This window comes from Capsicum annuum, chromosome 12, assembly GCF_002878395.1.
Source record: "Capsicum annuum cultivar UCD-10X-F1 chromosome 12, UCD10Xv1.1, whole genome shotgun sequence".
Taxonomy (NCBI): Eukaryota; Viridiplantae; Streptophyta; class Magnoliopsida; order Solanales; family Solanaceae; genus Capsicum; species Capsicum annuum.
The window spans coordinates 128760710-128788702 of record NC_061122.1 but is presented as its reverse complement, the minus strand read 5'-3'; the positions used below and the strand labels follow the sequence as shown (position 1 = coordinate 128788702).

Sequence of the window (27993 nt, the reverse complement as noted above, 5' to 3'; positions counted from 1 at the left end):
TTGATTATTGATTTTATATATTTAAAAATTAAAAATCAATAACCAAATCAATAATACATAAAATCAAATCGAATCAACCGATTGAAAACACTAACACTCCCTTCTCAAAATACTTCTATTTTCCATTTTCCATTTTCCATTTTCCATTTTCATAGGGATGTCTCAATAATTTTGTATGATTACTCAATTATTGACCACTTAACCTTTGCCTCATCTCTCTCCACTAAAAATTGCCTCTTCTAGAATCTCCTTGCCAATGACACCACCCCTCTCCATCTGATCTGTTCAAGCCAAGATTTTTTCTTGTTTTCATGGCCCTGGCTTGTTGCCTTGTTGAGTTTGCAGTTTTTCCATGGCCAATCTTACAGCTTTATCTCAATTTAGTATTGCTTTTGTTGTGAGATTCCGCATTACCCGTTTCCACCTTCTCCTTATCTTTCTCCATTCTCTCTTATAAGAGGATAATTTAAACAGATTTTGGAATTTCCTTTGAACAATTTGCACTTTTTATTAGCAATACTTGAACTTTTCTTTCCCCATCACCGAAATCCGGATCTCTCTTACAAAGTTTGGCAAAGATTCGAATAAAATCTTGGGAATAATACAGAATTTTAAACCTTTGAGCAGTTTGGTTACTCAGAAAATTTTCTGTTTGTCTCAATATAAAAGAAAAGAAAAAACCCAATTTGAGTTGAAAATGGCATCTGTATTTTTGTACCATGTGGTGGGGGATCTAACAGTGGGAAAGGCGGAATTAGTTGAATTTACAGAGACACAAACAGTGGAGGCAGCTATAAAGGCAATTGGGGAGTCTACGGAATGTGGTATACCAGTATGGAAAACGAGATCTCCAAAGAATTTAATTGAGAATGCGGAAATGAGGCGGAAAAGGTTTTTGGGTATTCTTAATTCCCTTGATATTGTTGCTTTCTTGGCTAGAGAGGAATGTTTGGCTGATCAGGTGAAAGCTATGAAGACTCCAGTTTCTGAGGTTGTGGTACCTAATAGTTCTTTGCTTAAGGAGCTTGATCCTGCCACAAGGTTAATCTCCTTTCCTTTTTGAATTGTGTTCGTTGTTATGCCAATCCTTTATGTTTGATCATGGAGTCGTAGGAGCTTGCTTTGGAATACGGTTGTGCTATATACTTCACTTTACATAAAGCTTAACATGCATCAGTTTTTGAGTTTCATACCTGTATAAGTGTGTGAGGTGCGTTTGTACGTTAAGTATCACCACTGTCTACCGAAACACACCTAAACTATCAGTTGTTCAATTTTCTTACCTGAAATTTTAGGTATGAAACTCAAACAACTTATAGTTCAAGTGTGTTTCGATAAGTATTTGGTAATAGTTTAGATAAGAAACTCACACACTTGATAGTTCAAGTATGAAACTCAAAAGCTGGGGATACTTTAGGCGTGTTTTTGACCCTTTCACTCATTCGATCAATGTAAGTAGAAAAAAAACTGTTAGAATAATGGTTGAAAAGTTAGCTTGATAGAGAAAAACATGAGATCAACATTTCAAATTGAATTATTGGAAATTGTACAAAATAGGATGGTCTCAAACATTTAGAAACATTACAAAATGAATTGAGTTCTATATAAAATTGGGACAGATAAAATAATGTTTTATTGGCAAAGTATGATTCGTAATTTCAGCTCATAAATAATCATTCACATCTTAAGTACTAATTTGTATAGTTAGTGGATAGTACTTCTTGTCAAGTGATATAGGACTTGAAAAGTTGAAATGCCGCAGAATTGAAAGGATAACAAAGGCAGTGTTTTGAAACGCGAAAGGTGGAAGAAAGCGACGAAGGCTCGCTTCACAAAAGCGAGAAGCGAAGCACACACTTTTTTTCATTGAAGCGCTATTTAATACAAAATTTAAAAATAATAAACATGCACAAATAAATGGCCAAGAACTCAATAAATAACATAATCTTTCAATTCTTAAATTAAAAAGACAATAGATAGTAATAACTAGCATCCAAGCAAACAAAATAATAAATTAGTATTGCCTACTGCAATTCCGTACGCCCAAGCTGATCTCCTTTTACACCATTGAATAAAGAAATATACTACAAGAGAAAACAAAATAATGAAAATATATACAGATAGACAGATGTCAGAACTAATAACACATACAGCAAAAAAAAAAAAATTAAAAAAAAAACTGAGCTGGAAAACAGAGAAGAAGAAGAGAAAAAAAAAAAGAGCAACGAAGAACAGAAAAAAAAAAAGAGAAATAAAAAAGAAAAAGAGAAAAAAAAAAAAACAAAAAAAAAAAAAAAAAAAAATAAAAAAAAAAACTGAGCTGGAAAACAGAGAAGAAGAAGAGAAAAAAAAACAGAGCTACGAAGAACAGAAAAAGAAACAGAGAAATAGAGAAGAAGAAGAGAAAGAAAAAAAAACAAAATCAGATAACAAAGAAAAGATAAATAGAGAAGAAGAAGAAGTCGCATCCCAGTTGCAGCAGCAGTTCCACAGTCGCAGCAGCAGCGGCTCCACAGTCGAAGAAGTCGCTTAAGGGTTTTAATTAGAATAAATCGAAAAAACCAATAAAATCCTAAAAAAAAAAAGAAAAGAACAGAAAAAACATAAATAGTGCTTCAGCGAGCTTTTCTGCGCCTTTTCTGCTTCATCGCTTCTGGGCCCGAAGCGCGCGCCTTTTTCTCGCCCCATCGCTTCAGGTAAAAAAAAAAGGGACCCTCTGTGCTTCCCTTCGCTTGGCGCTTTAAGCGAGTGCTTCAGCGCTTTTCACAACACAGAACAAAGGGTCCCACAGGTGTGTGAGTTCTGTAAGTTAGAAATTAGGCAAACTCAGTTCATGTTCTGAGGACTGGTGCAGTGTTTCATGTGATTGAATTTGAAAATATCAATCTTCTCTACAACAGAAACGCCATATGGCAAGATTAATTCACACTTCAACTAGGTTTAATATGCTTCATAGAATCAATTTTAAGGACTTACATATCATTTGTGTCGTGTTATAGAAGTTCATTTACTTTCGGAATTTAGGTTACTGATTTCGAGAAATGTTTCTTGAATTGTGCCCCTTATAAATTTGAATCACCCACATTCTTGACTTACGGCACTAGGACCTTCTTTCCTTTGTTAGAGAAGGAGGCAGAGGGAAGGAGCTGCCGGCTGGTTTCACCGATCAATCCAGCAATTGGTTGGAGAAAGTTAAAGACTTCTCTCTTTCTCTCTCTCACGCAGGCCCACTTGATTATGAATTGTCTCTTTGTTTTGAAAGTCGAACACGGTCAGAAGTTCTGATTACCTTAAAGATTTGGGGTTCTCTGTTCAGCAAAGTAGCTACTGGGCTGGAAAATGGGATGTATTAGTTGCTGTACTCTGACATGAATATTGGCCAGTGGAGACCCCCAATCAGGGATTTGAGTGGAGAAATGTAGAGGTTTAGGTCCATTTCCACCGCAATTTAAAACAGCAAACTTCGGATTACTCCATTAACTGAAAAAAGATTTTAGATATAGAGATCTAAATGTATCAAGGGGAACACCTGCTGCATCATCTGGCCTTACCTCACTGTTGCTCCAAAGAAGTGTCAGTTTGTTCTAACATTGGTTCTGCTGTTCAAGTTTGGTAATAGCTAGTATGTTCTAGGAAACTTTGTTCACCTCTCTTTCCTTCTGTCTTCTGAAGTGAAGTTTTCCAGGTTTACTATTTTTTCCAATGAGCAGGAACTTCTTTTTTTTTTTGAACTTGAGCAGGCAAAACTTTTGTTGAATGATTGATTCCCCAAGAAGGTACTCCAAATGCTCAAAAGTAGCTGGACTTCTATATGCTAGACATTAAGAAAACCTAATAAGCCCATAATTACATTAGCATCATCACAAGATTCATCCTACACCAAAGAGACAAATGATTAATGCACCTAAACTTCAGAATAGTTGTTGCTTTCCTTCAGAACATCATTGATTACTGTTAGAATAGTTGTAGGAACATTAATAATATATAGAATCCTACTTGGAAAAGGATTGTAATGTAGTGTTCTAGTTGTAAAAGGATTATAGTGTGTAGCATCTATAAATAGGGTCTCAGTGTAATAATGTGTACACAATCTAATAATGTTCTTCTCTTATTTTTCTTTCATGTTATCATAGCCAAGCCCATCCCAATTCTTTATTAACCAATGTTGGGTCCTCGTATTGTATTGTTCACGCTCCAGTTAACAAGGTCTGGTCGTGCGGGGGAGTGTTAAGAGTCCCACATCGGAAAAGGATGGGTAATTGGTCTCTTTTATGGACTTGGACAATCCTCCCCTCATGAGCTAGCTTTTGGGGTTAAGTTAGGTCCAAGATACACTCGTCACAAGTACTATCTAACCACATAGTTCAAAGAATGTGTAATGGGATGGTCCTCCATAAGTGTGTTTGCTCTTTCTTTGTCTTCATATGTTACCGTGCCAGTGTTGGTTCTCTGTGTCTCCTTTGGAACCACCCAATGCATGCCAATGCTCCAAATTTTCCTTTTTACCTAGCTATAGAAAAATAGTTTTCAGTTTCAGTGTTATCTTTGTATAAAAGGCATTTATTACATAGATGGAATCCACTTTTCCTTCTTGGACAGATTTTCTATGTAGCCTTACATCCAAAACATATGATTCTTGGTGGATTGTTTTCCTGAAATAATCTTTGCACAAGCTGAAGGGGAGCGTTGGAGTAACTGGTAAAGTTGCTGCCATGTGACCAGGAGGTCACGGTTCAAGCCTTGGAAACAGTCTTTGGCAGAAATGCAAGGTAAGACTGCGTACAATACACCCTTTTGGTGGGACCCTTCCCCGGACACCGCGCATAGCCGTAGCTTTCGTGCACCGGGCTGCCCTTTTTTATCTTTGCACAAGCTGAATTGTGTCACCTGTATCACTCTTCATTGCTGTATGTCTTTGTTTTCAGAAGTTGCATTTTCTGTAGCATTTCCTACATAAGAGTATACTTCCCAACTCCAAATCTTTGTATATTTCTCCTTAAGTTCAGGTCCCAGAATCTGTCTCTGCAACTTTATGCAGCTTTACATATCAGAGCAGAAATGGGGAAGATCCCCTTGAGTGGGGCTTGTTTATCCATATGTCATGCCAAATTCTGGTCGTGATGCCACTTCCAATCTGCCCCTTGAGCTTTTTACGGGTTTGGAGCACAATTGGTCGTCCGTACAGAGTCTTCTCTGATGTAACTTCCCCATATCATCCTTCTCATCCCAAATCTCATTAGCAGGTTTTTTAGTTAACTCTTCTTGTCTAGGCTTAAATTTCTGAATCCCAAAATCCCCCTTCTTTCTTTAAGATATTAGTCTATTTAACAAATAAATCTTCCTTCTCTGTTGGCCGTCATCCCATGAGAAGCCCTTCTTATGTTGGACTTCCATCTAAAGCTCTTTCCGTAAGTGTCATTCATCCCCCAAATGATAGGTCTTCTTCCATGGTGCTAGCTTATCTTTTCAGTTCTTAATCACTCCTTGCCACACATTGCAGTCTTTGTACTTGGAGCCTAGTGGAAGACCCAGGTATATTGCTGGGAATTTACCCATTTGTCAGCCCAGATTGCTGGCTAATTCAGAATTTGACAGTCTTCATTACGCTGAGAACATGCGGCTTTCGGGCATGTTTATGTTGTGTCCACAAACGGTTTCAAATGTCTACAGGTTCACTTTTAGATGTTATAGTTGTTCCTTCTCAGCACCTCACAATATTAATGTATCATCTGCATATAAGATGTGTAAAACCTATAAAGTGTCCCTGCCATTTCCTTCAGTTCTGAAGCCCTCTATGCAGCTAAGTTCTGAAGCTGTTTTAATCACAAGATGAAGTGTTTCCGTCACCAGTAAGTTGTGATGGCGATCGGAAATCACCGTCAATTGTCATAGCCCTCGTGGGGGATAATGTTGCTGGTTGTTACATGTTTACCTTCTCCTAAATGGGATACCACTATCATTTGGGTACCTTTTGAATTCTCATGTGAAACTTTTACCCTAAAAATTCCATTCCCTTGACTTCCTCCGTAGTAACTGCTTTTTTAGCTTATCATTGTGAATGGTTTGTGAGTTTTCGGTAAGGGGACTAATTCTCCGTCGTACTAAGTTCACCACTTTGGCTGATTGGAGTTTCTGATATTAATAAAGACCTCCCTCAGGTTTCGCTCCATAACACTAACCTTTCTTGTGGTTTGCAATATTACACTTACCTCCCTTATTTTTATTTCTTTGTAACAATTGCTTTAAACTATTTATCATTAAATAAAAGTAACTACAATCTAACCAATTTTCCCTTTCCTACAATCTTTTAATTAGCTAATTAAATTCCTCTGGAATATAAAAAAAAAAAAGAACTAATATTCAGGTCCGTGTTTGCAGTCCTCTCCTCCTCCACAAAAAGAATTTCTTCAACTTCAGTGTGCGTCCTTATTGACTTCAATGTCCATATATAGGCCGTTTGAAGCTGCTTTAGTGAAAAACTTTACTAATATGTAATCAAATACTTTTAAATTGATGTATTGTTATTCTAACCTATATTAAGTGTACATATCGTTTTTCAAACACTACATCAAAATTTGCTGGTAAAGCATGGAAAATTACAAAATACATAGTATATATTCTAACTAATCATGATAGGAATGAGAAGTTTTGTTTTTTCAGAAGTCTAGGGAAATGAATGGACATATTGCAGTTGATGAAGATGATTTTTTTTTTTTTTTTAATGGAAGAAGAGAGGAAGGAGAATGTGGGCCTGGATATTAGTTCTCTTTTTTTTAAAAAAAAAAATTCCAAAGGAAATAAATTAGTTAATGAAAAGATTGTAGAAGGGCAAATTGGTAAGATTGTAATTACTTTTATTTAATGATAAATAGTTTAAAACAATTGTTATAGATAAATCAATGTAAGGAAGGTAAGCAATTATATTTTAAACCACAAGGGAGGGTTGTGTTACGGAGCAAAATTGGAGGGTAGGTCTCTGAAATTGTCCCTAAATGTAAACATAGAAACAAAAAACACGAGAAACAAGGACCTGGTGTTAAGTCCTCTTCCTTCTTGACGCACCTACCTTATGTAGAGAACACATTACCTGTAGTTCTATAATCTCTGCAACTTCATAGCTTCATGCACCTTATACCTCTTCTCTTGAATCAGGTGTCTATTTGTGGTCTTTAATTGCTTGTTGTGTATGACATTCATCTTAATATAGATGCAGCATATATTGCAAGGCTAAATAAAGACTAAATCTGTTTTTTCTTTCCCTCTTCTCTGCCAGTTTGAAATTCTTGTCCTTCTCACCGCCCCGAACAAACAATAGCAAATGTCATGCATGTTTTCAACCTAACTGCCCAAAGGGTAGATGGGCTAAACAATGGGTTGTGGCCCAACTTGTTCCATCATTGAACAAAATTATGTTTACTATTCTGCTAGCAATTTAGTTTGGAATGACAATTTTTAGTTCTCTTTTTCTATATTTATGTTATGAAATATATAGAAATGAAAGTAGAAAACGCTAGTATTTAATTTTACATTGGCGGTCTTTGTTATTATTTGAGAACTAAATTTTTTCTTTAAAGAATGCCCATTGAACAAAATAATAATATTTTGCTGTAATGATAATGTCACATTGTCTTACGTGAAAAAATATAATGACATAACAAGAGATAGTAGTATTAAGTTAGACTTGGAAGTGAAGATTGAACTTTAAAGTGCATCTAGCTAAATTCAAATTCTTTAGTAAATTTTTATTGTTAGATAATTGTTTTTTAATAGAAAATACACAAATCACAAAAGAAGTTATAAGATGTCATATTATAGTTGAATAATTCTAATTTTATACAAACAGATTAGTCTTGAAAGAATTCAATTGGAAAATTAAGCATTTTCATGGGTCAAAGTTGGGCATCATCATGGGTTAATTTGAGCTGATGATTTGTGGTGGGTTAGCTTGGCTTAACCCAAACTAGCCCATTTCAAAAATACTCTAGCCCAGACCCATTAAAGCTTGGGCGGGTTAGGCAGGTTAGATTGGTTTCGGTTAATATTGCCACCCTAGTGAATAGTGAATACCTTTGTGAGCATACTCAAGAAAATCCTATATGCGCACAGTACACTAAAACGTGAACCAAACAAATTAGTCTTGAAAGAATACAATTGGAAAAATGAGCATTTTCATGGGTCAAAGTTGTCACCATGAGTTCATTTGGGCTGATGATTTGTGATGGGTTAACTTGGCTAACCCAAACTAGTCCATTTCAAAATTACTCTAGCCCAAACCCATTAAAGCTTGGCAGGTTGGGCGGGTTAGATAGGTTTAGTTAATTTTGCCACCCTCTTGAATACCTTTGTGAGCATACTCAAGAAAATCCTACCTTACCTGTAAAATGCCATGTCAATGCTATATTTTAGCATCACCTTTTTCCACAAGTCTACAGTGCCACTCACAATGTTCATACTTTCTTTATTGCTGTATATTGTCCTGATACTCCTGTCATGGTGCTATGTTAACACAAAATTGATCATTCTCTAGTTAGGTATTTGAACTTTCTAACTTTGCCTTTTCATGCTGTATTGAATGGAAGGACTTGCTATTTTCTATACTTCTTGGCTGCTACAACCTGATAGATTTAGGAATGTATGTTTTTAATCAGCTGGTTGATATCATTATTCAATTCATGGTCTCTCTCAATTGTTGGAGTATTCATGCCTGGAGAATGAAGAATAGAGTATGAAGAATAGAGTGGAGGCTTTTGGTTTTGTGAACCTTGTTCATTCATATTAGTGTGGTTGGGTGACAATAGTAGTAGGATGGGTGATCCCTGGGGAAGTCCTCGTGTTGCATTCCTCTTTTTGGATGTGATCATGCCAGCACTAACGCACTGGATCCCATCAGAACTTCTAAGTTAAGCGTGCTTGGGCGAGAGTAGTACTAGGATGGGTGACCCCAGGGAAGCCTTCGTGTTGCATCCCTCCTTTTGCCGAGGGTCTATCGAACATAGCCTCTTTACTTCATATGAGGTAAGTGGTATGGACTGCGTACACTTTACCCTTCCGAGACCCCACTTTGTGGGAATACACTGAGTATGTTGTTGTTGTTGTTCATTCATAATAGAATGTAAAATTGAGAGTTTTATGCTTAACATGACTAGGTTCTGTTAGGAAATGATATACATCAAATAACAAGACAGATGTAAATATCTAGAAAGAAATCTGAAAAACAGACAGATGACACAAATTTAACGTGGAAAACCCAAGTTGGGAAAAACCATGGGCAACGACGAGCAACTTCACTATGAGAAAAGTAGAGTACAATCAAGTCCTCAAGAACTTTGAGTACAATCAAGTCCTCAAGAACTTAACTAAGTTGCAGGAATGAGGACAGAAAATCAAAGAAAGCTCACTACAATAACACTTTTTTCTTTTGTTGTTATTGCATTCAGTAGAAAAAATATATAAAAAGAAACTGCCCAGAAAAATAGATGGCCAGTAAGTTACACAATCATCACCATGATCTACCCAATTGTCCTAAAATTGTGCAAGTGCCAAAGACAAAGCTGGAACATTCCATGTTGGGGCAGAATCAGCAGAGACAGAAATTTGAGGCAACTCTACATTCCACCTTGGCTCAAATTTAATAGATGCTCGTCATTACCATAAAAACACCGAAGGGCTATCAAGTGTTGTAAACATCAGCTAAGTTCAAAAAATCTTTGAACTTAGCAATGGGAAGCGACTTTGTAAGCATATTTGTTGGATTCTTGAAAGTGTGAACTTTCTTAACTACAATCTGTCCAGCCGTCATTGTATCTCTGACATAATGATATTTCACACTAATGTGCTTAGTCTTGTAATAATAATCATCATTCTTTGTTAGATGTATTGCATTCTATGTGAAAACACAAATATAGTATCTTGTGAAGCACCAAGCTCAAGAATAAGACCTTGTAACCATATAGCCTCTTTGACACCTTTAGTAGCTGCATTTGTAGTGGATAGAGCAACAATATATTGCAAAGATGCTTTCCCACTGGTAGAACCAGAACATAAAGTGAAGATGTATCCAGATAGAGATCTGTGCCTATCAAGATCACCACCATAATCAGAATCAACAAACCCAACATCATCATTAGATGTCACCTTGTCCCTATCAAAAACCAAGCCAAGATTAACTGTACCTTTTAAGTATCGAAAAATCCACTTCACTGCATTCATACTTTCCAGGATTGTGCATTGACATACCTAGATTTTAAACTATTGAAAAATTCCCTCATTTGGTGTCTCTGAGCTAGTACAACTAGGGGCATTAGTCGTACCTTTTGGATACGAGTCGTATCCTCCTCTCCCTCTCCTCTCGTACCATAGGTAGTGTGGTAAGGGTCACTCACTGTCCTAGGTACGAGTGAGACTCAAACCAATCGTACCTTAAGGTACGAGTTGTACCAAGACCAATCTTATAGAGTGAGGTCTTAGCTTGGAGTGGACTGTTTTTGGTACGGTTGATGGATACGGTTTAGGGCATGATCGTACCCTTTGGATACGACTCAATGGTGGGTAGTCGTACCATAACCAGTGTGGATAGTGTGGATGACTTGGGAGAAGTCTAGGGTATGAGTTAGGGTACCACCCTAACTAGTACCCTAGGGTATGGTTCCTTAAGTGAGTCGTACCTAAGGACGGGCTCATTTTCCAGCTCTTAACTAGGGGCCTTGTGGTAATTTCCTACACCCAAAACCCTTAGTCCCCTCACTATATAAGTGTTTGTAGCCTCCTAAACATCCATTTTGATGAATCAAACACCCTAAATACTCTCTTAAGCTCATTTGTGAGAAATTAGAGGCTAGGGTTTCAAGGGCAATGCAGAGTGAAGTCAAGATTCTTGGTGAATCAAGTTGTCTAAGGCATGTAACTCTCTCCTTTGCTAAATAACTCAACAACCATGTATTTTACACTTGGATTAGTAAGTGTACATGGAGATTTTGAAATCAAATGATAAGGGTTTTGATGCCTTGTGATGAATAATGTTCACCCTTGTTTAGGCTTGTGTTGATGCTTGATATTGATGATGTTTTGCACATGTAGGTACTTGTTGTTTGTGGTTAAACATGTGGATCTTGAGTAACCCTAATGATAATGCTTTCTACTTTGAAATTGGCCTTGATAAAGGCATGCACACAAGGTGTTTATGAAAATGTCTAAGTGAATTGTCTAGTCACATATTAATGATGGTTTGAACTAAGGCAATGACCCAATAAGTATGAATAGTTGATAAATGATATTGTAAAGGTATTATGAGCCATGTATTGTAAAGTTGATGGTCTTGTTGGTTGATGGCTAATGAGGGGTTAAAGTTCCTAGAATGAAAATGAACTTGAAATTGTGTGTTAAACCAAAGTGTGGTGAGAATTTGGTAAGATTGCTAATGTAATGTGAATAGTTTGTGAGGGTCTTGATGACCATAAATTGAATTGTGTGATGAATTGAATTAAGGCATTGGCCTATTGAAATGGTTGAGCAACGAAGGCTCCCATGAGGACCATGTGGTCATGAATAGTGTTGAATTGTCTAAATGGGTTAAAGTCCTTAAGTGTGATTGAATAGATGATGATGTATGGATAAAAGGTTGGCGTCTCAATGTCGACTAATGACAGTCGTAATGACTTGAAGTTAAAGTCCCTTGCCTAATGAAAGGGCTTAAGGTTAAAGTCCCTTGCTTAATGAAATCGCTTATGATTAAAGTCCCTTGCACAATGCGATCTCTTGAGGTTGAAGTGCCTCGCCAAATGAAATGGCTTGGGTTAGAGTCCCCTATCTAATACGACATGAGATTAGAGTCCCTTGCCTAATGTGTGGGGATGTGGTTAGAGTCCCTTGCCTAAATAAATGTACATGTGTGGTTAGAGTCCCTTGCTTAATGAGTGTATACATGGTTAAAGTCCTTCGTCGAAGTAATATGTGAATGTGGTTGAAGTCCTATACCTAATAAGAATTGTTTGAATCTAAGTGTGGAAGGTCAGTCCTCCACTTTATGTCTCATGATTGAGTTCTTTGAGAATGTTGTTAAGACTTGTTTACTTGTTGGCATGTGGTATACCTAAATGTATGGATAAGGTCATGCATATGGTTGAATATGATATACTGACTTGTTGTTGATTGATGATGCTATTTTATCCTTATCCTTGAGTTACATGCTAGCGCTCCAACCGCTAACCGTTTTCGGACGCTATGTCCCCACGCGACATAGGGGCCAGAGCATTATCTTCTCTTCCTGTGCAGTTCGTGCATTGACTTTGGAGTGGTGAGCTTCTGTACTTCGGAAGACATTCATTTTTGGTCCCCTATCTTTAGATTTAGTCTTATTTTGACTTGGTTTGGCTATTGTCAGGGGCTTGTCCCGACATATACCTTTCTAAACATCGGTTTGTATAGAGGTATTGTGGATGACTGTGGACTTAGGTGTAATGGCTAGTTTGATGAATCTAATGAAGTGTTAGACATGTTTAAGTTATGACTTATAGTATGTTTTTGCTTATCTTATGGTTGGGATTCATCCGACTCTTGTGATTTATATTGATGATTAGGTTAGGTTATCGGGCGACCTCCGGTTTATGTGGGCTTGAGGTGTCCATACGACATGGCCCGGTTTCGGGTCGTGTCATGCATATACCGACTCACCATACTCACTGCGTATGCAAGATCGGGTCTAGTGCAGACCATGTCATACATGAGACTACCAACTGCACTAGAGTAGGGAATGTTTGACATCATTTCAACGTCTTCCTCTTTTTTAGGACAAAATTCAGAAGATATCTTGAAGTGAGCTACTAGAGGAGTTGAGACAGGCTTGCTCTTACTCATATTGAACTTGTCAAGGATTTCTCAGTGTAATTTTTTTGAGACAAGTATAGCTTTCCAGCTTTGTTAGGGTTTTTGCTCTGACTTTCTAACCAAATTTAAGTTTTGCTTTTTCTTGGAAGGAAAATAAAGTAACCATAATTACGTTTACTGTTTCTAAAAGGAAAATATAAAACTCTTTCATATTTGGCTAACTTCTTTCGTGGAGGAACCCTTATTGGTCCCACTTAATTAAAGATAGTTGCACATTTTTTGATAAAGGACAATTTGGTAAACATTACCAAGTCTTGCCTTATTTCTTAAACTCTGTACCCAGTCAAATGGCGTCACATAAAATGGGACGGAGGAAGTAATATTCTTATATTAGTTTTTCATATGTAGGTCAATTGGTCAAATCATACACTCCCTCCGTCCCATTTTATATGTCGCTATTTGTCCGGGCACGGAGTTTAAGAAATAATTGTCCTTTATAAAAAAATGTGCTATTATCTTTTTCTTAATTAAGTAAGCTCAATAAGGGTAAAAGTGTAATTGTGTTTTTAAATATTTACCAAATAAGGAAACATGAGATTCTTTTTGGGACGGACTAAAAAGAAAATGATGACACATAAAATGCGACGGAGGGAGTAATAATTATGCTTTTAGTATATTTTTCTTTGTTATCTGATTTATCGCCTCTATGATTTGCAAACTATAAGATTCCACATAACGCTCTCTCGATTTTGAATCCACAAGTGGTATCAGAGCCTATAGTTCAAAGGTCCAGTGGTTTGGTGAAACGAGGTTGAAGACAAGTTTAAGGCAATTCAAATCAATTTTGTAACCTATTTGATGATAATGAAGATTTTTGTCTAACTACACGCGGAGAAGAAATTTCAATCATTTTTAATAATCTTGCTGCTCCATCTTTAAAACTAAATCAATTCTCAACCCATGTTTATGGGCTCCAACTTTCAACCCCTGCTGCTTACTTTTAACCTTTGAGCTCCTTAACTCATGCGTATACTTTTAACGCATGAGCTCCACTTTTAACCTGTGCTCACTTTTAATGCACAAGGCTCCACTTTCAACCCTGTTTACTTATAAAACAGAACTCTAATAATATCAATCCATGCTTTTCTTTTTAGCGCATAGGCTTCAATTTTTAATTCATATCAACTTTTAATCATGGTAAGCAACAGTGATATATGAAGACTGTGTGAAAAAGGAAAATCAAGATAATTTTTCCAGAAAATCAAGCTAAAAAGGGGAGATTTGTTAGGATTTTTTCCTGATTTTCTTACCAAATTTAAGTTTTACTTTTTCTTGGAAGGAAAATAAAAGTAACCATAATTACTTTTACTTTTTTCTAAAAGGAAAATATAAACCATATTTAGCTAAACTCTTTCTTACAGGAAAGGTTTTGGACCTTTATAAGTAGAAGATCCCTCTTCTCATACAATAATATAATAACATCCACAATGTAGTTCTTTAAAGAGTCTTGTCATTGGGAGATTTTTCTCTCATAGTTCTTATAATATTTTTATATTAGTTTTTCATATGCAGGTCAATTAGCCAAATCATATAATAATTATGCTTTTAGTATATTTTTCTTTGTCATCTGATTTATCGCCTCTATGGTTTGCAAACTATAAGCTTTTGCATGACACCCTCTTGATTTCGAACCCAACAAGTGCTATCAGAGTCTATGGTTCAAAGGTTCAGTAGTTCGGTGAAACGAGGTTGAAGACAAGTTTAAGGTGGTTCAAATCAAGCTTGCAATCAATTTGATGATAAATGAAGATTTTTGTCTAACTATATGTGGAGAAAAAATTTCAACGATATTTTCAACAATCCTGCTGCTCTATCTTTAAAGCAAAATCAATTTTAAATCCATCTTTATGGGCTCCAACTTTCAACTCCTACTTTTAACATTTGGGCTTCTTTCAAATCGTGCATATACTTTTAACGCATGAGCTCTACTTTTAACCTGTGCTCACTTTCAATGCACAAGACTTCACTTTCAACCCTATTTACTTGTAATACGGGAGCTCCAATAATATCAACCCATGCTTTTATTGTTAAGGCATGGGGCTCCAATTTTTAATCCATATTAACTTTTAATCATGGTAAGCAACAGTGATATATGAAGATTGTGTGAAGAAAGAAGATCAAGATAATTTTGCTAGAAAATCAAGCTAAAAACGGGAGATTCGTTAGGGTTTTTTCTTTATTTTCTTACCAAATTTAAGTTTTACTTTTTTTTGAAAGGAAAATAAAAGTAACCATAATTAGTCTTACTTTTCCTAAAAGGAAAATATAAAACTCTTTCATATTTGATTAACCTATTTCATGAAGGAAAGATTTTGGACCTCTATAAATAGAAGATTTTTCTTCTCATATAGTAACATAATAGCATCCCCAATGTAGTCTTTTAAAAATCTTGTTTATTGGAAAATTTTTCTCTCATAGTTTTTATAATATTTTTATATTAGTTTTTCATATGCAAGTCAATTAGCCAAATCATATAATAATTATGCTTTTGGTATATTTTTCTTTGTTATCTAATTTTTTGCTTCTATGGTTTGCAAACTATAAGCTTCTGCATGACACTCTCTCGATTTCGAACGCAACAAGTGGTATCAGAGACTACGGTTCAAAGGTCCAGTGGTTTGGTGAAAAGAGGTTGAACACAAGTCAAGGCGGTTCAAATCAATTTTGCAATCAATTTGATGATAATGAAACTTTTTGTCTAACTACATGTGGAGAAGAAATTTCAACCATATTTTCAACAATACTAGCTCTATCTTTAAAGCAAAATCAATTTTCAACCCATCTTTATGGGCTCCAACTTTCAACTCCTACTTACTTTTAACGTTTGGGCTTCTTTCAAATCGTGCATATACTTTTAACGCATGAGCTCTACTTTTAACCTGTGCTCACTTTCAATGCACAAGACTTCACTTTCAACCCTATTTACTTGTAACACGGGAGCTCCAATAATATCAACCCATGCTTTTATTGTTAAGGCATGGGGCTCCAATTTTTAATCCATATTAACTTTTAATCATGGTAAGCAACAGTAATATATGAAGATTGTGTGAAGAAAGAAGATCAAGATAATTTTGCTAGAAAATCAAGCTAAAAACGGGAGATTCGTTAGGGTTTTTTCTTTATTTTCTTACCAAATTTAAGTTTTACTTTTTTTTTGAAAGGAAAATAAAAGTAACCATAATTACTCTTACTTTTCCTTAAAGGAAAATATAAAACTCTTTTATATTTGACTAACCTCTATCTTGGAGGAAAGGTTTTGTACCTCTATAAATAGAAGACTCTTCTTCTCATACAATAACATAATAACATCCACAATGTAGTCCTTTATAGAGTTTTGTTTATGGGGAAATTTTTTTTCTCTCATAGTTTTTATAATATTTTTATATTTGTTGTTATGTGGGGACGTGGATGTTAGGTGGGATAGGGCTACCAGCTGCATCACGGAGACTGCTAGGGAAGTGTTGGGTGTTTCGAGGGGTCGGGCAGGACGTTATAAGGGGGACTGGTGATGGAATTAAGAAGTGAAGAAGAAAGTGGAGATTAAGAAGGGGGCGTATGTTAAGTTGATTGAGAGTGAAGATGAAGAGGAGAAACGGGTGAATAGGGAGGTCTACAAAGTAGCCAGGAAGGAGGCTAAGTTAGCCGTTACGGCTGCTAAGTCAGCAGCGTTTGAAAGCTTGTATGCGGGGTTAGAGGAGAAAGACGGAGAAATGAGGCTGTATAGGCTTGCTCAGGCGAGGGAGCGGAAGAGTCGTGACCTCGATCAAGTGAAGTACATTAAGGGGGAGGATGGTAGTGTTTTGGTGGAGGATGTTCACATTAAGAAGAGATGGCAGGAGTACTTCCATAGACTTTTGAACGAGGAGGGGGACAAAGGCATTGAGTTAGGGGAACTGAAGCATTCGGAGGAGAGCTATGATTTCAGTTACTGTAGGCGTTTTAAGGTTGAGGAGGTCAGAGAGGTTATTTGTATGATGCTGAGGGGTAGGGCGACGGGGCCTAACGAGATTTCGGTGGATTTTTGGATGTATGCTGGTGGGGCAGGTTTAAGGTGGTTGACTGAGTTGTTTAACGGCATCTTCAAGACTACGAGAATGCCTGAGGCTTGGAGATAGAGTATGATGATTCTGTGATATAAAAATAAGGGTAACATTCAGAGTTGCAACAACTATAGGGGTATTAAGCTGTTGAGTCACACTATGAAGATTTGGGAGAAAGTGGTTGAGCGGAGATTGAGGAGGGTCGTGTCCGTTTCGGAGAATCAGTTTGGATTTATGCCTGATCGCTCAATGACAGAGGCTATCCACTTGGTGAGGAGATTGGTGGAGCAGTCTAGAGAAAGGAAGAGGGACTTACACTTGGTGTTCATCGACCTGCAAAAGGCGTATGATAAAGTCCTGAGGGAGGCTCTTTGGAGATGCTTCGAGGTGAGAGGGGTCTCGGTGGCGTACATTAGAGCCATTAAAAACATGTACGATGGAGGGAAGACCAGGGTGAGGATGGTGAGAGGAGACTCAGAGCATTTTTCGGTCGAGACAGGGTTGCATCAGGGATCGACTCTTAGTCCGTTCCTTTTTGCGTTGGTGATGGACGTGTTAACGCGGAGTATTCAAGGCGAGGTGCCTTGGTGTGTGTTATTTGTGGATGATGTAGTGCTGATTGATGAGACGCGGGGGGTGTGAATGACAAATTAGAGCTTTGGAGGCAAACCCTCGAGTCTAAAGGGTTCAGATTGAGTAGGTCCAAGACGGAATATTTGGAATGCAAGTTTAGTGACTTGAGGCAGGAGGACGAAGTGGTGGTGAGGTTGGACTCCCAGGATGTTTGTAAGAGGGATAGTTTCAAGTATCTTGGGTCTATGATTCAGGGGAATGGTTAGATTGATGAGGATGTCTCTAAACGTATTGGAGCAGGTTGGATGAAATAGAGGCTCGCCTCGGGAGTTGTGCGATAAGAAAGTGCCCCTTAAGCTTAAAGGCAAATTCTATAGAGTGGCAGTCCGAGCAGCCATGTTGTATGGAGCGGAGTGTTGGCCAGTCAAGCACTCCCACATTCAAAAATTAAAGATGGCGAAAATGAGGATGATGCGTTGGATGTGTGGGCTTACTAAAGGGGACAGGGTTAGGAATGAGATTATCCGGGAGAAGGTGAGAGTGGCTTCGGTGGAGGACAGATGCGGGAAGGAAGGCTGAGATGGTTTGGGCATGTGATGAGGAGGGGCGCGGATGCCCCAGTTCGTAGGTGTGAGAGGCTAGCGTTGGATGACTTCAGAAGGAGTAGAGGTAGGCCGAAGAAATACTGGAGGGAGGTGATTAGACATGACATGGAGCAGCTGCAGCTTCCTTAGGACCTGACCCTAGATAGGAAGGTGTGGAGGTCGCGGATAAGGGTAGAAGGCTAGTGTGAGTGTGTGGGTTGTAGCTAGCAGTTAGGAGAGACCTGGTGTAGCCGAGTTAGTAATCCTAGGACTGTGTACATAGGTGTCTTTGGTTTGTGAGTGTATGTTACTACTAGGTGGGTGTCTTATGCCTTATTTCTTAGTTTCTATTTTCTTATTTCGTGTTGCCCTTATTTCTCATATTTCGTATTGCTTTGATTTCGATTTTATCATTTCTTACTCTTTATTTCTGTTATGTCATCCATCCCCTTGTTTAGTATTCTTAATTTTGAGCCGGAGGTCTATCGAAAACAACCTCTCTACTTCTTCGGAGGTAGCGGTATGGACTGCGTACATCTTACGCTCCCGGGACCTCACTTTGTGGGAATGCACTGGGTTTGTTGTTGTTTTTCATATTTAGGTCAATTGGCCAAATCATATAATAATGATACTTTTAGTATATTTTTCTTTGTCATCTGATTTATCGCCTCTATGGTTTGCAAACTATAAGCTTCCGCATGACATCCTCTTGATTTTGAACCCAACAAGCTTATCATTCTTTATGAATCCCTATTTCGAGAATGTTCTTTGTTGCATCAAGGTCCTTCATCTCAAACTCATTACTTAGTTGAGACTTCAACTTGCTGATCAAAGACATGTTTTTTGAAGCAATCAACATGTCGTCCATATATAATAACAAGTAAATGAAGGAACCATTTGAAGACTGATGAAAGTATACACAATTATCATATTGACTTCGTATGTATCCCTGACCAACCATAAAAACATCAAATCGCTTATACCACTGCCTAGGCTTTTGTTTAAGTCCATACAAGGACCTTTTAAAACGACAAACACATTGTTCATTGCCCGGAACAACAAAAGGTTGACCCTATCTCTTCTACAAGTCCACAATGCCCGGATACAAGTCCACCGGTATCTTTTTGATCACCTATACCAAGAGATAATGCAAAAGACTCTTTTCCAGAACACAACAATGTCTCTACTCAAAATGATTTTACTCAAATCAGGATACCATAAACGATACCCTTTTGGCTCGGAAGCACAACTAAGAAATAAGCATTTAACAACCCTAGGAGCTAACTCTCCTTTCTTAACATGGGCAAAAGCAGGACATCCAAATACTTGTAAATTAGAGATATCCATAGGATTACCTAGCCAAACTTCTTCTGGAATTTTGAAGTTAATGGATGAGTGTGGAGATCGGTTGACACGATAACAAGCTGTAGAAATTGCCTCGCCTCAAAAATCACAACGATGCCAAAGTCCCGCATTTGAGAACATACAACGAGCTCTCTCAAGAAGAGTCCGATTAATACATTCCGCAACTCCATTTTGTTGGGACTTCCCAACAAGAGTCTTGTATCTAGCAATACCATGCCTCTTGCAGAACTCATTGAACTCTGACTAACAAAACTCCAAACCATTATCAGTCCGGAGTTTCTTGATCTTCCTTCTAGTTTGGTTCTCAACAAGAGCCTTGAAGTTCTTGAACTTAAGAAAAACTTCATTCTTATGTCTCAAGAAATAAGCCCAAACTTTGCGAGAGAAATCGTCTATAAGGGTCATCATGTAGCGTTTTCCTCGAAGAGATGTAACCGTTGAAGGCCCCCATAAATCAGAATGAATATAATCAAGAAGACCATGTGTGCGATGTATAGCTGCCGGAAAACTCACCCTCTTTTGTTTTCCAAATATGCAACGTTCACAGAAAACCAATTTATCAATTTCCCAGTACATTGATTACCGAGAAGACCTCTTTTGCTGGGAAGAGTCATACCTTTCTCACTCATATGACCCAGGCGCATATGCCATAAATGAGTGAGATCATCATCAAATAATGAAGAGAATACTGCTGCAGACCCTGTTACAATTGAACCCTGCAAGTAATAGAGAGTCCCACGTCTTATTCCTTTCATCAAGATGATTTGAAACCTTGAGAACTCTAACTTCAGCTGAATATTTACATCCAAGAGATTCAAGAGTACCCAAAGAAATTAGGTTGCGTTTCAGGTCAGAAATATGACGAAAGTTGGTCAAGGTCCTGATAACTCCATCGTGGGTCCTAATTTGTACAGTACCAATTCCAACAACTTTGCATTGGGCATCATTCCCCATTAGGACAACACCACATTCAGCTTTCTCATATGCTGAAAACCAGTCCTCATGAGGACACATATGATATGTACATCAAAGCCCATTTAGAAGAGTTTCTCTTATTAATAGGGACAACCAACAAAACATCACCTTCGGAATCATATTCAGCAACTCCGCCTTCAGCAGTTTTCTGCATCATTTTGTTATTTTCTTCTCCCTCCTTTTGCATTCAGAAATACCATGCCCGGGTTTCTTGCAGTAACGACAAGTCTTGCTGGAATGACACCCTTTGGATTTAGATCTGAACTTCTTTTTAGTTTACTCCCTTTGTTCTGTGGTCTACCTCTAACAAACAAGCCCTCAGCTTTATTATCAGAATGAACTTCAATATCAAGTTTTTCTTTGGACAGCAAATTTGATTTAACATCTTCATAAGATATAGTTTCGTTATTACCCTATAACATAATCTCCTTGAAGTGTTTATAGGTAGATGGTAGAGAGACAATTAACAACAACCTTGTCCTCATCCTCAATTTTAACCTCTAAGTTTTCCAGATCTATTATAATTGAATTGTATGCATCAGGATGAGATTGAATGGAAGAACCTTTGGACATGCGAAGTGTGTATAAACGCTCTGAGGCGGAGCTTATTTGCAAGACTTTTAGTCATATGGAGAGACTCAAATTTCAACCAAAGACTTGCAGCAGTAGTCTCATGAATAACCTCCCACAGAACCTCTTTGGAAAGGCTAAGTTGAATTGCAGAAAGTGCCTTTTCATCCAACTCCTCCCATTGTTCATCGTTCATAGAATCGGGCTTCTTTGACTTTCCTTTTAAAGCCTTCTTCAAACCACTGTGTGAGAACGGCCTTCATCTGGATCTTCCAGATACTAAAGCTAATTTTTTCATCAAATTTCGCGATATCAAACTTGGTTATAGTAGACATCCTCGAACCTTGCTCGGATAGCACTTGTTAGGAAATAATATACATCAAATAACAAGGCATGTAAATATCGAGAAAGAATCTGAAAAACAGAACAGATGACACAAATTTAACGTGGAAAACCAAAGTCGAGAAAAAAACACGGACAACTACGAGCAACTTCATCATGAGAAAAGTAGAGTACAATCGAGTCCTCAAGAACTTAACTAAGTTGCAGGAATGAGGACAGAAAATCAGAGAAACCTCACTACAATAACACTCATTTCTTCTGTTATTGCATACAGTAGAAAAAATATATAAAAAGAAACTGTTCAGAAAAATAGGCTCCACTTCCAGGAAAATACATGGCCAATAAGTTACACAATCATTACCGTGATCTACCCAACTGTCCTAAAATTGTGCAAGTGCCAAAGACAAAGCTGGAACTATCCATGTTGGGGCAGAATCAGCAGAAGACACAGAAACTTGAGGCAACTCTTAACAGGTTTTTGTATAATAAATCCAGCCAATTAAAGAAGTCTTTTTATCTTGTACATGGTTAGGTAAAATTTTAAGAGAAGTACCAAAAAGTATGGTTGAGTAACTTTTCCTTTAGTACTTCCGCAGAGTGTAGGTTTTGTCTCTGGTTAATAGTAGCATAACCCCCTGCTTCCACCCCTTAAAAAAATACATCTAGAAGAGTAAAGAGACATCGATCTTGATCCATGAGTTCTCTGCACTCGACCAAAGAGCTGCGTTCTTTGTTTGGGAAGGGGGAAGAGGGAAGAGGGAGAGACACCCGGGGGTGGGGGTGGGGGGGTTATAACTGGGTTGTCATTGTGAAAGCATGTGCACATCTTTGCATGGAATTTGTGAAGTCATGTTTTGCTGTAAGTTTCTGGCTTGGGATTTAGATGTGGCTGTATGTTTTTGTTGTCAGTTCTATAACTATAATCTAAGGATGATTAGAGATCCTAGTTTTGACTTTTCTGTGTGCTTTCCATTTTTGCTTTGTGAGAAATAATGGAGAAAAAAAATATTATTGAATTGTGTCTGTACGTAATTACATTGACACCCTATTTATAGACACTACATTACAATCCTTTTCTAAGTAGGATTATGTATATTATTCCTATTCCTATTCATATTCTAACACTCCCCCTTAAGCTGGTGCATACAATTCATATGTACCTAGCTTGTTACAAATATGATTAATACGAGGACTGGTGAGGGACTTGGTGAAGATATCTGCAAGTTGATCACTTGACTTTATGAATTTTGTAACAATATCTCCCGAGAGTATCTTTTCTCTGACAAAGTGACAATCAATCTCTATGTGCTTGGTCCTCTCATGGATCACTGGATTAGATGCAATATGAAGGGCTGCTTGATTATCACATACAAGTTCCATCTTACCAGTCTTTCCAAATTTTAATTCTCTCAGCAATTGTTTGATCCAAACTAGCTCGCAAGTTGCTGCAACCATTGTTCGATATTCTGCTTCGGCACTAGATCAAACAACCACACTAAGTTTCTTACTCTTCCAGGACACCAAATTACTCCTATTAAAACACAATATCTAGATGTAAAACATCTATTGGAGGGTGATCCTGCCTAATCAATATTTGTATATCCAACGATATGTTCATGGCCTCGATCCTCGAAGAGTAGTCCTTTACCTGGAGATGACTTTATATATCGCAAAATACGAACAACTGCATCCCAATATCGCAAAATACGAACAACTGCATCCCAATGACTATCACAGGGGGAAGTCATAAACTGACTTACAACACTCACTGAAAAAGAGATGTCAGGTCTAGTCGCTGTGAGACAATTTAACTTTCCAACTAACCGCCTATACCTTCCAGGATCACTGAGTGCTCCCCCTGTCTTGGCAGAAGTTTATTATTTGGATCCATAGGAGTGTCAATCGGTCGACATCCCATCATTCCTGTCTCCTAAAAAATGTCTAAAGCATACTTGCGTTGAGACATAACAATGTCTGATCTGGATTGAGCAACTTCAATACCTAGAAAGTATTTTAGTCTGCCAAGGTTTTTAGTCTGGAAATGTTGAAAGAGATGTTGCTTTAAGTTAGTGATACCATCTTGATCATTGTCGGTGATAACAATATCGTCAACATAAAACACCAAATAAATACACAGATTTGGTTCAGAATGACGATAAAACACTGAATGATCAGCTCCACTACGAATCATGCCAAACTCCTGAATCATTGTGCTAAACTTTTCGAACCAGGCTCGAGGGGACTATTTGCGCAATCGACATACAAGGCTACTAGACCTCCCCTAAGCAACAAAACTAGGTGGTTGCTCCACATAGACTTCTTCCTCAAGATCACCATGCAGAAAAGCATTCTTAATGTCCAACTGATAAAGAGGCCAATGACGAACGGCAGCCATAGAGAGAAAAAGATGGACTGATGCTACTTTAGCCACGGGAGAGAAAGTGTCACTATAATTAAGCCCAAATATCCGTGTATATCCTTTGGCAATAAGCCGAGCTTTCAGCCGATCAACTTGACCATCTGGACCAACTTTGACTGTATAAACCCAACGGCAACCAACAGTAGATTTACCTGCAGGAAGGGAAACAAGCTCCCAAGTACCAGTAGTATGTAAAGCAGACATCTCATCAATCATAACTTGTTTCCATCCTGAATAGGAAAGTGCTTCACCTATAATCTTAGGGATGGAAATAGAGGGCAAAAATGATACAAAAGCATAATGGGGTGATGACAAACGATGATAACTCAAGAAAGTATAATGTGGGTTAGCATTACAAATGGATCTTATACCTTTTTAAAGTGCAATTGATTGGCTAGAAGGAGACAGGTTCGTCGTAGGGAAAGCGTCAGGCGCATGATATGAATCATCTGAGATTGATGCTGGACGTGGGCGGTGGTGATAAGTCAAAAGTGGTGGCACTGTAGCTGGAGATGGAAAAGTAACCGTAGATTCCTCAAAGATTGGTATGGGTAAGATCGGAGGTATGGGTAAAACCTCAGAGATATTAAAATGATCAGAAGATGTATAGTAAGGTTGAGATTCAAAGAAAGTGACATCAGAGGACATAAGGTAGCGACCCAGATCAGGTGAATAGCATCGATACCCTTTTTGAACTTGAAGGTAACCAAGGAAGACACATTTGAGAGCATGAGGGGCTAATTTATCTTTTCCTAGGGCTAAGTTATGAACAAAACATGTGCTCCCCAAAACACGAGAGGGGATAGAGTAGAGAGGTGACTGTGGAAATAATATGAAATGGGGAACCTGATTCTGGATCGAAGATGATGGCATTCTATTAATGAGATAGCAAGATGCGAGGACCGCATCGCCCCAAAAATGCAGCGTTGGGATTCAATGAGAAGAGTGCGGGCAGTCTCAATGAGATGGTTATTTTTTCTTTCTGCTATACCGTTCTGTTGAGGGTGTTATGGACATGATGTCTGGTGAATGATTCCTTGATGAGTCATAAACTCCTGAAACTGGGAGGATAAGTATGCTAAGGTATTATCACTATGAAAAGCACGAATAGAAACACCAAATTGATTTTGTATTTCAGCACAAAAACCTTTGAATATAGAGAATAACTCAGAACGATCTTTCATCAAGTAAACCCAAGTACATCTTGAAAAATCATCGATGAAAGTAACAAAATAACGAAATCCTAAGGGTGAATTGACTCTACTAGGACCCCAAATATCAGACTGAACTAATGAGAAAATAGACTTTGAGTGACTCTCAATACTACGTGAAAATGTAGCACGAGTGTGTTTCCCAAGTTGACATGACTAACAATCTAATGTGGATAGACTAGACAAAAACTAGGCACCATCTTTTGTAGCTTGGATAGACTCGGATGTCCTAAACGTTTGTGAATAAGGTCGGGCGGATCTATAGCGGAGCATGCTATGAAGGAATTTGAAGAGGTAAGATGGTAAAGGCCTTGTGATTCATGTCTTATGCCAATTGTCTGTCCCGTTTTGCGGTCCTGCATTAGAAAAGAATCATAAAAAAAAGTTATACTACAATAAGGGCACGTGGACTAACAGATGCAAGATTAAAAGGACAACCAGGGACATAAAGAATAGAGTCTAGTGTGACAGAAGATAGGGGTGTGGCTTGTCCAACTCCTTTTGGCTCTGTTCGAATTTCATTAGCTAAAGTAAAAGTAATAGCAAGAAGAGATTGTGAATAAATAATATCTGACAAAAGTGATTTGTCACCAGAAATATGGTTAGAAGCACCCGAGTCCACAACCCATGATTCAAAGGTAGGAGATTGTGCAGTTGAGGCTATTGGTAGAAATATATGCTTGCTTGATACTGAAGATACTCATTATATTCCTTGTCAGATAAATATATCTGTTGATCACCTGTGGTGTTAGACTGAGCAATATGAGCATTTTTAGGTGGTCGACCATGCAAAGAATAGTATATTCCATGAGTATGTCCAAGCCTATTACGAGTATGTCCAAACCTTTTACAATAACTACACCTAGGTCGAGATCTTCCAAATCGACCTTCCCCTTGTTGATTCTTCATAAACTCTGACATCTGAGTTTCTGATCTCCTCATTAAGATTCAGATTTAATCGTGAAAAAGAAATACTGTCGGAATTTGGCCGGGAAGAAGAAACTGTCGGAAAAGTCGTCAGAATTTAGGTTCCAGCGATCGGAATCTTGAAAGACTTGTCGGAATCAAGAAAAAATTATCGGTACAACCTTTTAATGAAGTGGGGACCTAGCTGGAAAAGAAACCTTGCCGGAGTAAACCGCACGCGTCGGCGTGTGACATGCAGATCTGAACCTTCCGGCGGCGCATGAATCGCCGGAGATGAGATGCGGTCGCTGGGGTTTGCTCGCTTGAGCGTTTCGCACCTCGTGGTAGTGTTGGTTTTCGCACACAACACTTGTAAAATAGACGAGGGCTCAAACTAGACTTGACAGTCGCTGGAAATCGAAGCTCGGGGACTGACTTATTTAGTTTTCTTCCTCACCAAACCTTCTCTGATACCATGTGAGAAATAATGGAGAAAAAAAATATTATTGAATTGTGTGTCTACATAATTACATTGACACCCTATTTATAGACATTACATTACAATCCTTTTCTAAGTAGGATTTGTATACTATTCCTATTCCTATTCATATTCTAACATGCTTGACTCGTGAAATAATGGATTAAACATACATTTGGTTCCTGATGTGAATTTGGGTCCATATTATCTATAAGAGTCTACTAATATGTGTAGTAGATTAAACAAGGTAGTTATACTAGTTTTTGTTTCATACACAAGGTAGAAAAGGAAAGAAAAAATTACTAAATAATATTGCAATGGGTCCATATGAGTACCCATAAGATTCAACTAATATGTGAAGTGATAGGACAGTTGAATTATACAATGAGCTTTGCTCCTGGAGAGTGACATGATGATGGAAATCCGTAAAAATTATTTCGTTAACTGATATATTGCTGATCCATTGTACTTTCAGATTGATAGATGCACTGGAGATGATGAAGCAAGGCGTGAAGCGACTCCTAGTTCCTAAAATTGTTGTATGGAGAGGTATGAGCAAGAGATTTTCAATTCTTTATAATGGAAAATGGCTAAAGAACATTGATACTTCTAATCCTGCTGCCAATGCTAACCGGCCGTCAACTTCTTCCCCTACGACCATTCGTGACAAATTCTGTTGTCTGTCCAGAGAAGATATCATCCGTTTTATTATTGGTTGCCTTGGTGCATTAGCCCCTATCCCTCTCTCCTCTATTTACTCCCTTGGAGTTATTAACCCAAACTTCTGCTCAATAGAAGCATCACGCCCAGCAATAGATGCCACTCAAAAACTGCCAAAGGATCCCCCTGCAGTTGCAGTCATTGATCCTATGGCAGATGATTACAATAAGATCATTGGCGAGATTTCAGCCACTAAACTGTGGAAGTGTGATTATTTGGCTGCAGCATGGGCGTTGGCTAATTTTTCAGCAGGACAATTCGTGATGGGTGTTGAGGATAATATTACCTCGAGATCCTTACCTGATTTTGCAGTCAATTCAATGGTAACAGATGCAAATACAGCCAATGGTCGCGGTATAGTTAGGCCAAAAAAGTTTAGCAGCAGGAGTATTGGGTTCGTCAGCAATCCAACAAACTCATCTTTAAGTGTTTCTAGGAGCATGTATCGTGGCAGAAGTGCACCATTGACATGTAAGGAGACAAGCTCACTAGCTGCCGTTATGGCTCAGATGTTGTCACATCGGGCAACTCATGTATGGGTTACTGATGCCGAGAATGAGGACCATCTAGTTGGAGTAGTTGGCTATGCTGATATTTTAGCTGCTGTTACCAAACCACTTCCTCCCACCAATCCTGAAACCCAGACGTCTTGAGACTCCCATCATTATATTTATGCTTTTCTGTGCATCTTTTCCTGTTTTACATCTGTTTTGAGGTTTAGATTTGTTAATGTGAGAACCAAGTGTAGTACACTCTAAATGTGAATATGTGTTATGGTGACTGGTTCAATAAGTTGGAAGGATGGAAATTGAACAATTTGTTCACCTTGTCGTCTTTTATACTGGTTTTCAAGTTGTTGCCACAGTGCATCCATATTCCAAAATTTCTAATCCCCAGACCCCATGTACCAATATTAAACTAGCTCGTC

The 27993-nt window shown here is 38.0% G+C and overlaps 1 protein-coding gene and 1 non-coding gene across 2 annotated transcripts; both read left to right on the top strand.

Moving 5' to 3' along the window:
* Positions 1–27889, top strand: LOC107850371 (CBS domain-containing protein CBSX6). Its single transcript, XM_016694853.2, has 2 exons — positions 1–1041; positions 26821–27889. Exons 1-2 carry the CDS (start codon positions 698–700, stop codon positions 27716–27718), a joined length of 1242 nt encoding a protein of 413 aa, XP_016550339.2. The 5' UTR covers positions 1–697; the 3' UTR covers positions 27719–27889.
* LOC124889978 lies at positions 8850–8967 on the top strand. Its single transcript, XR_007048889.1, has one exon. It is a non-coding gene; the product is annotated as a 5S ribosomal RNA (ribosomal RNA).
* Positions 27890–27993: the final 104 nt, after the last annotated feature.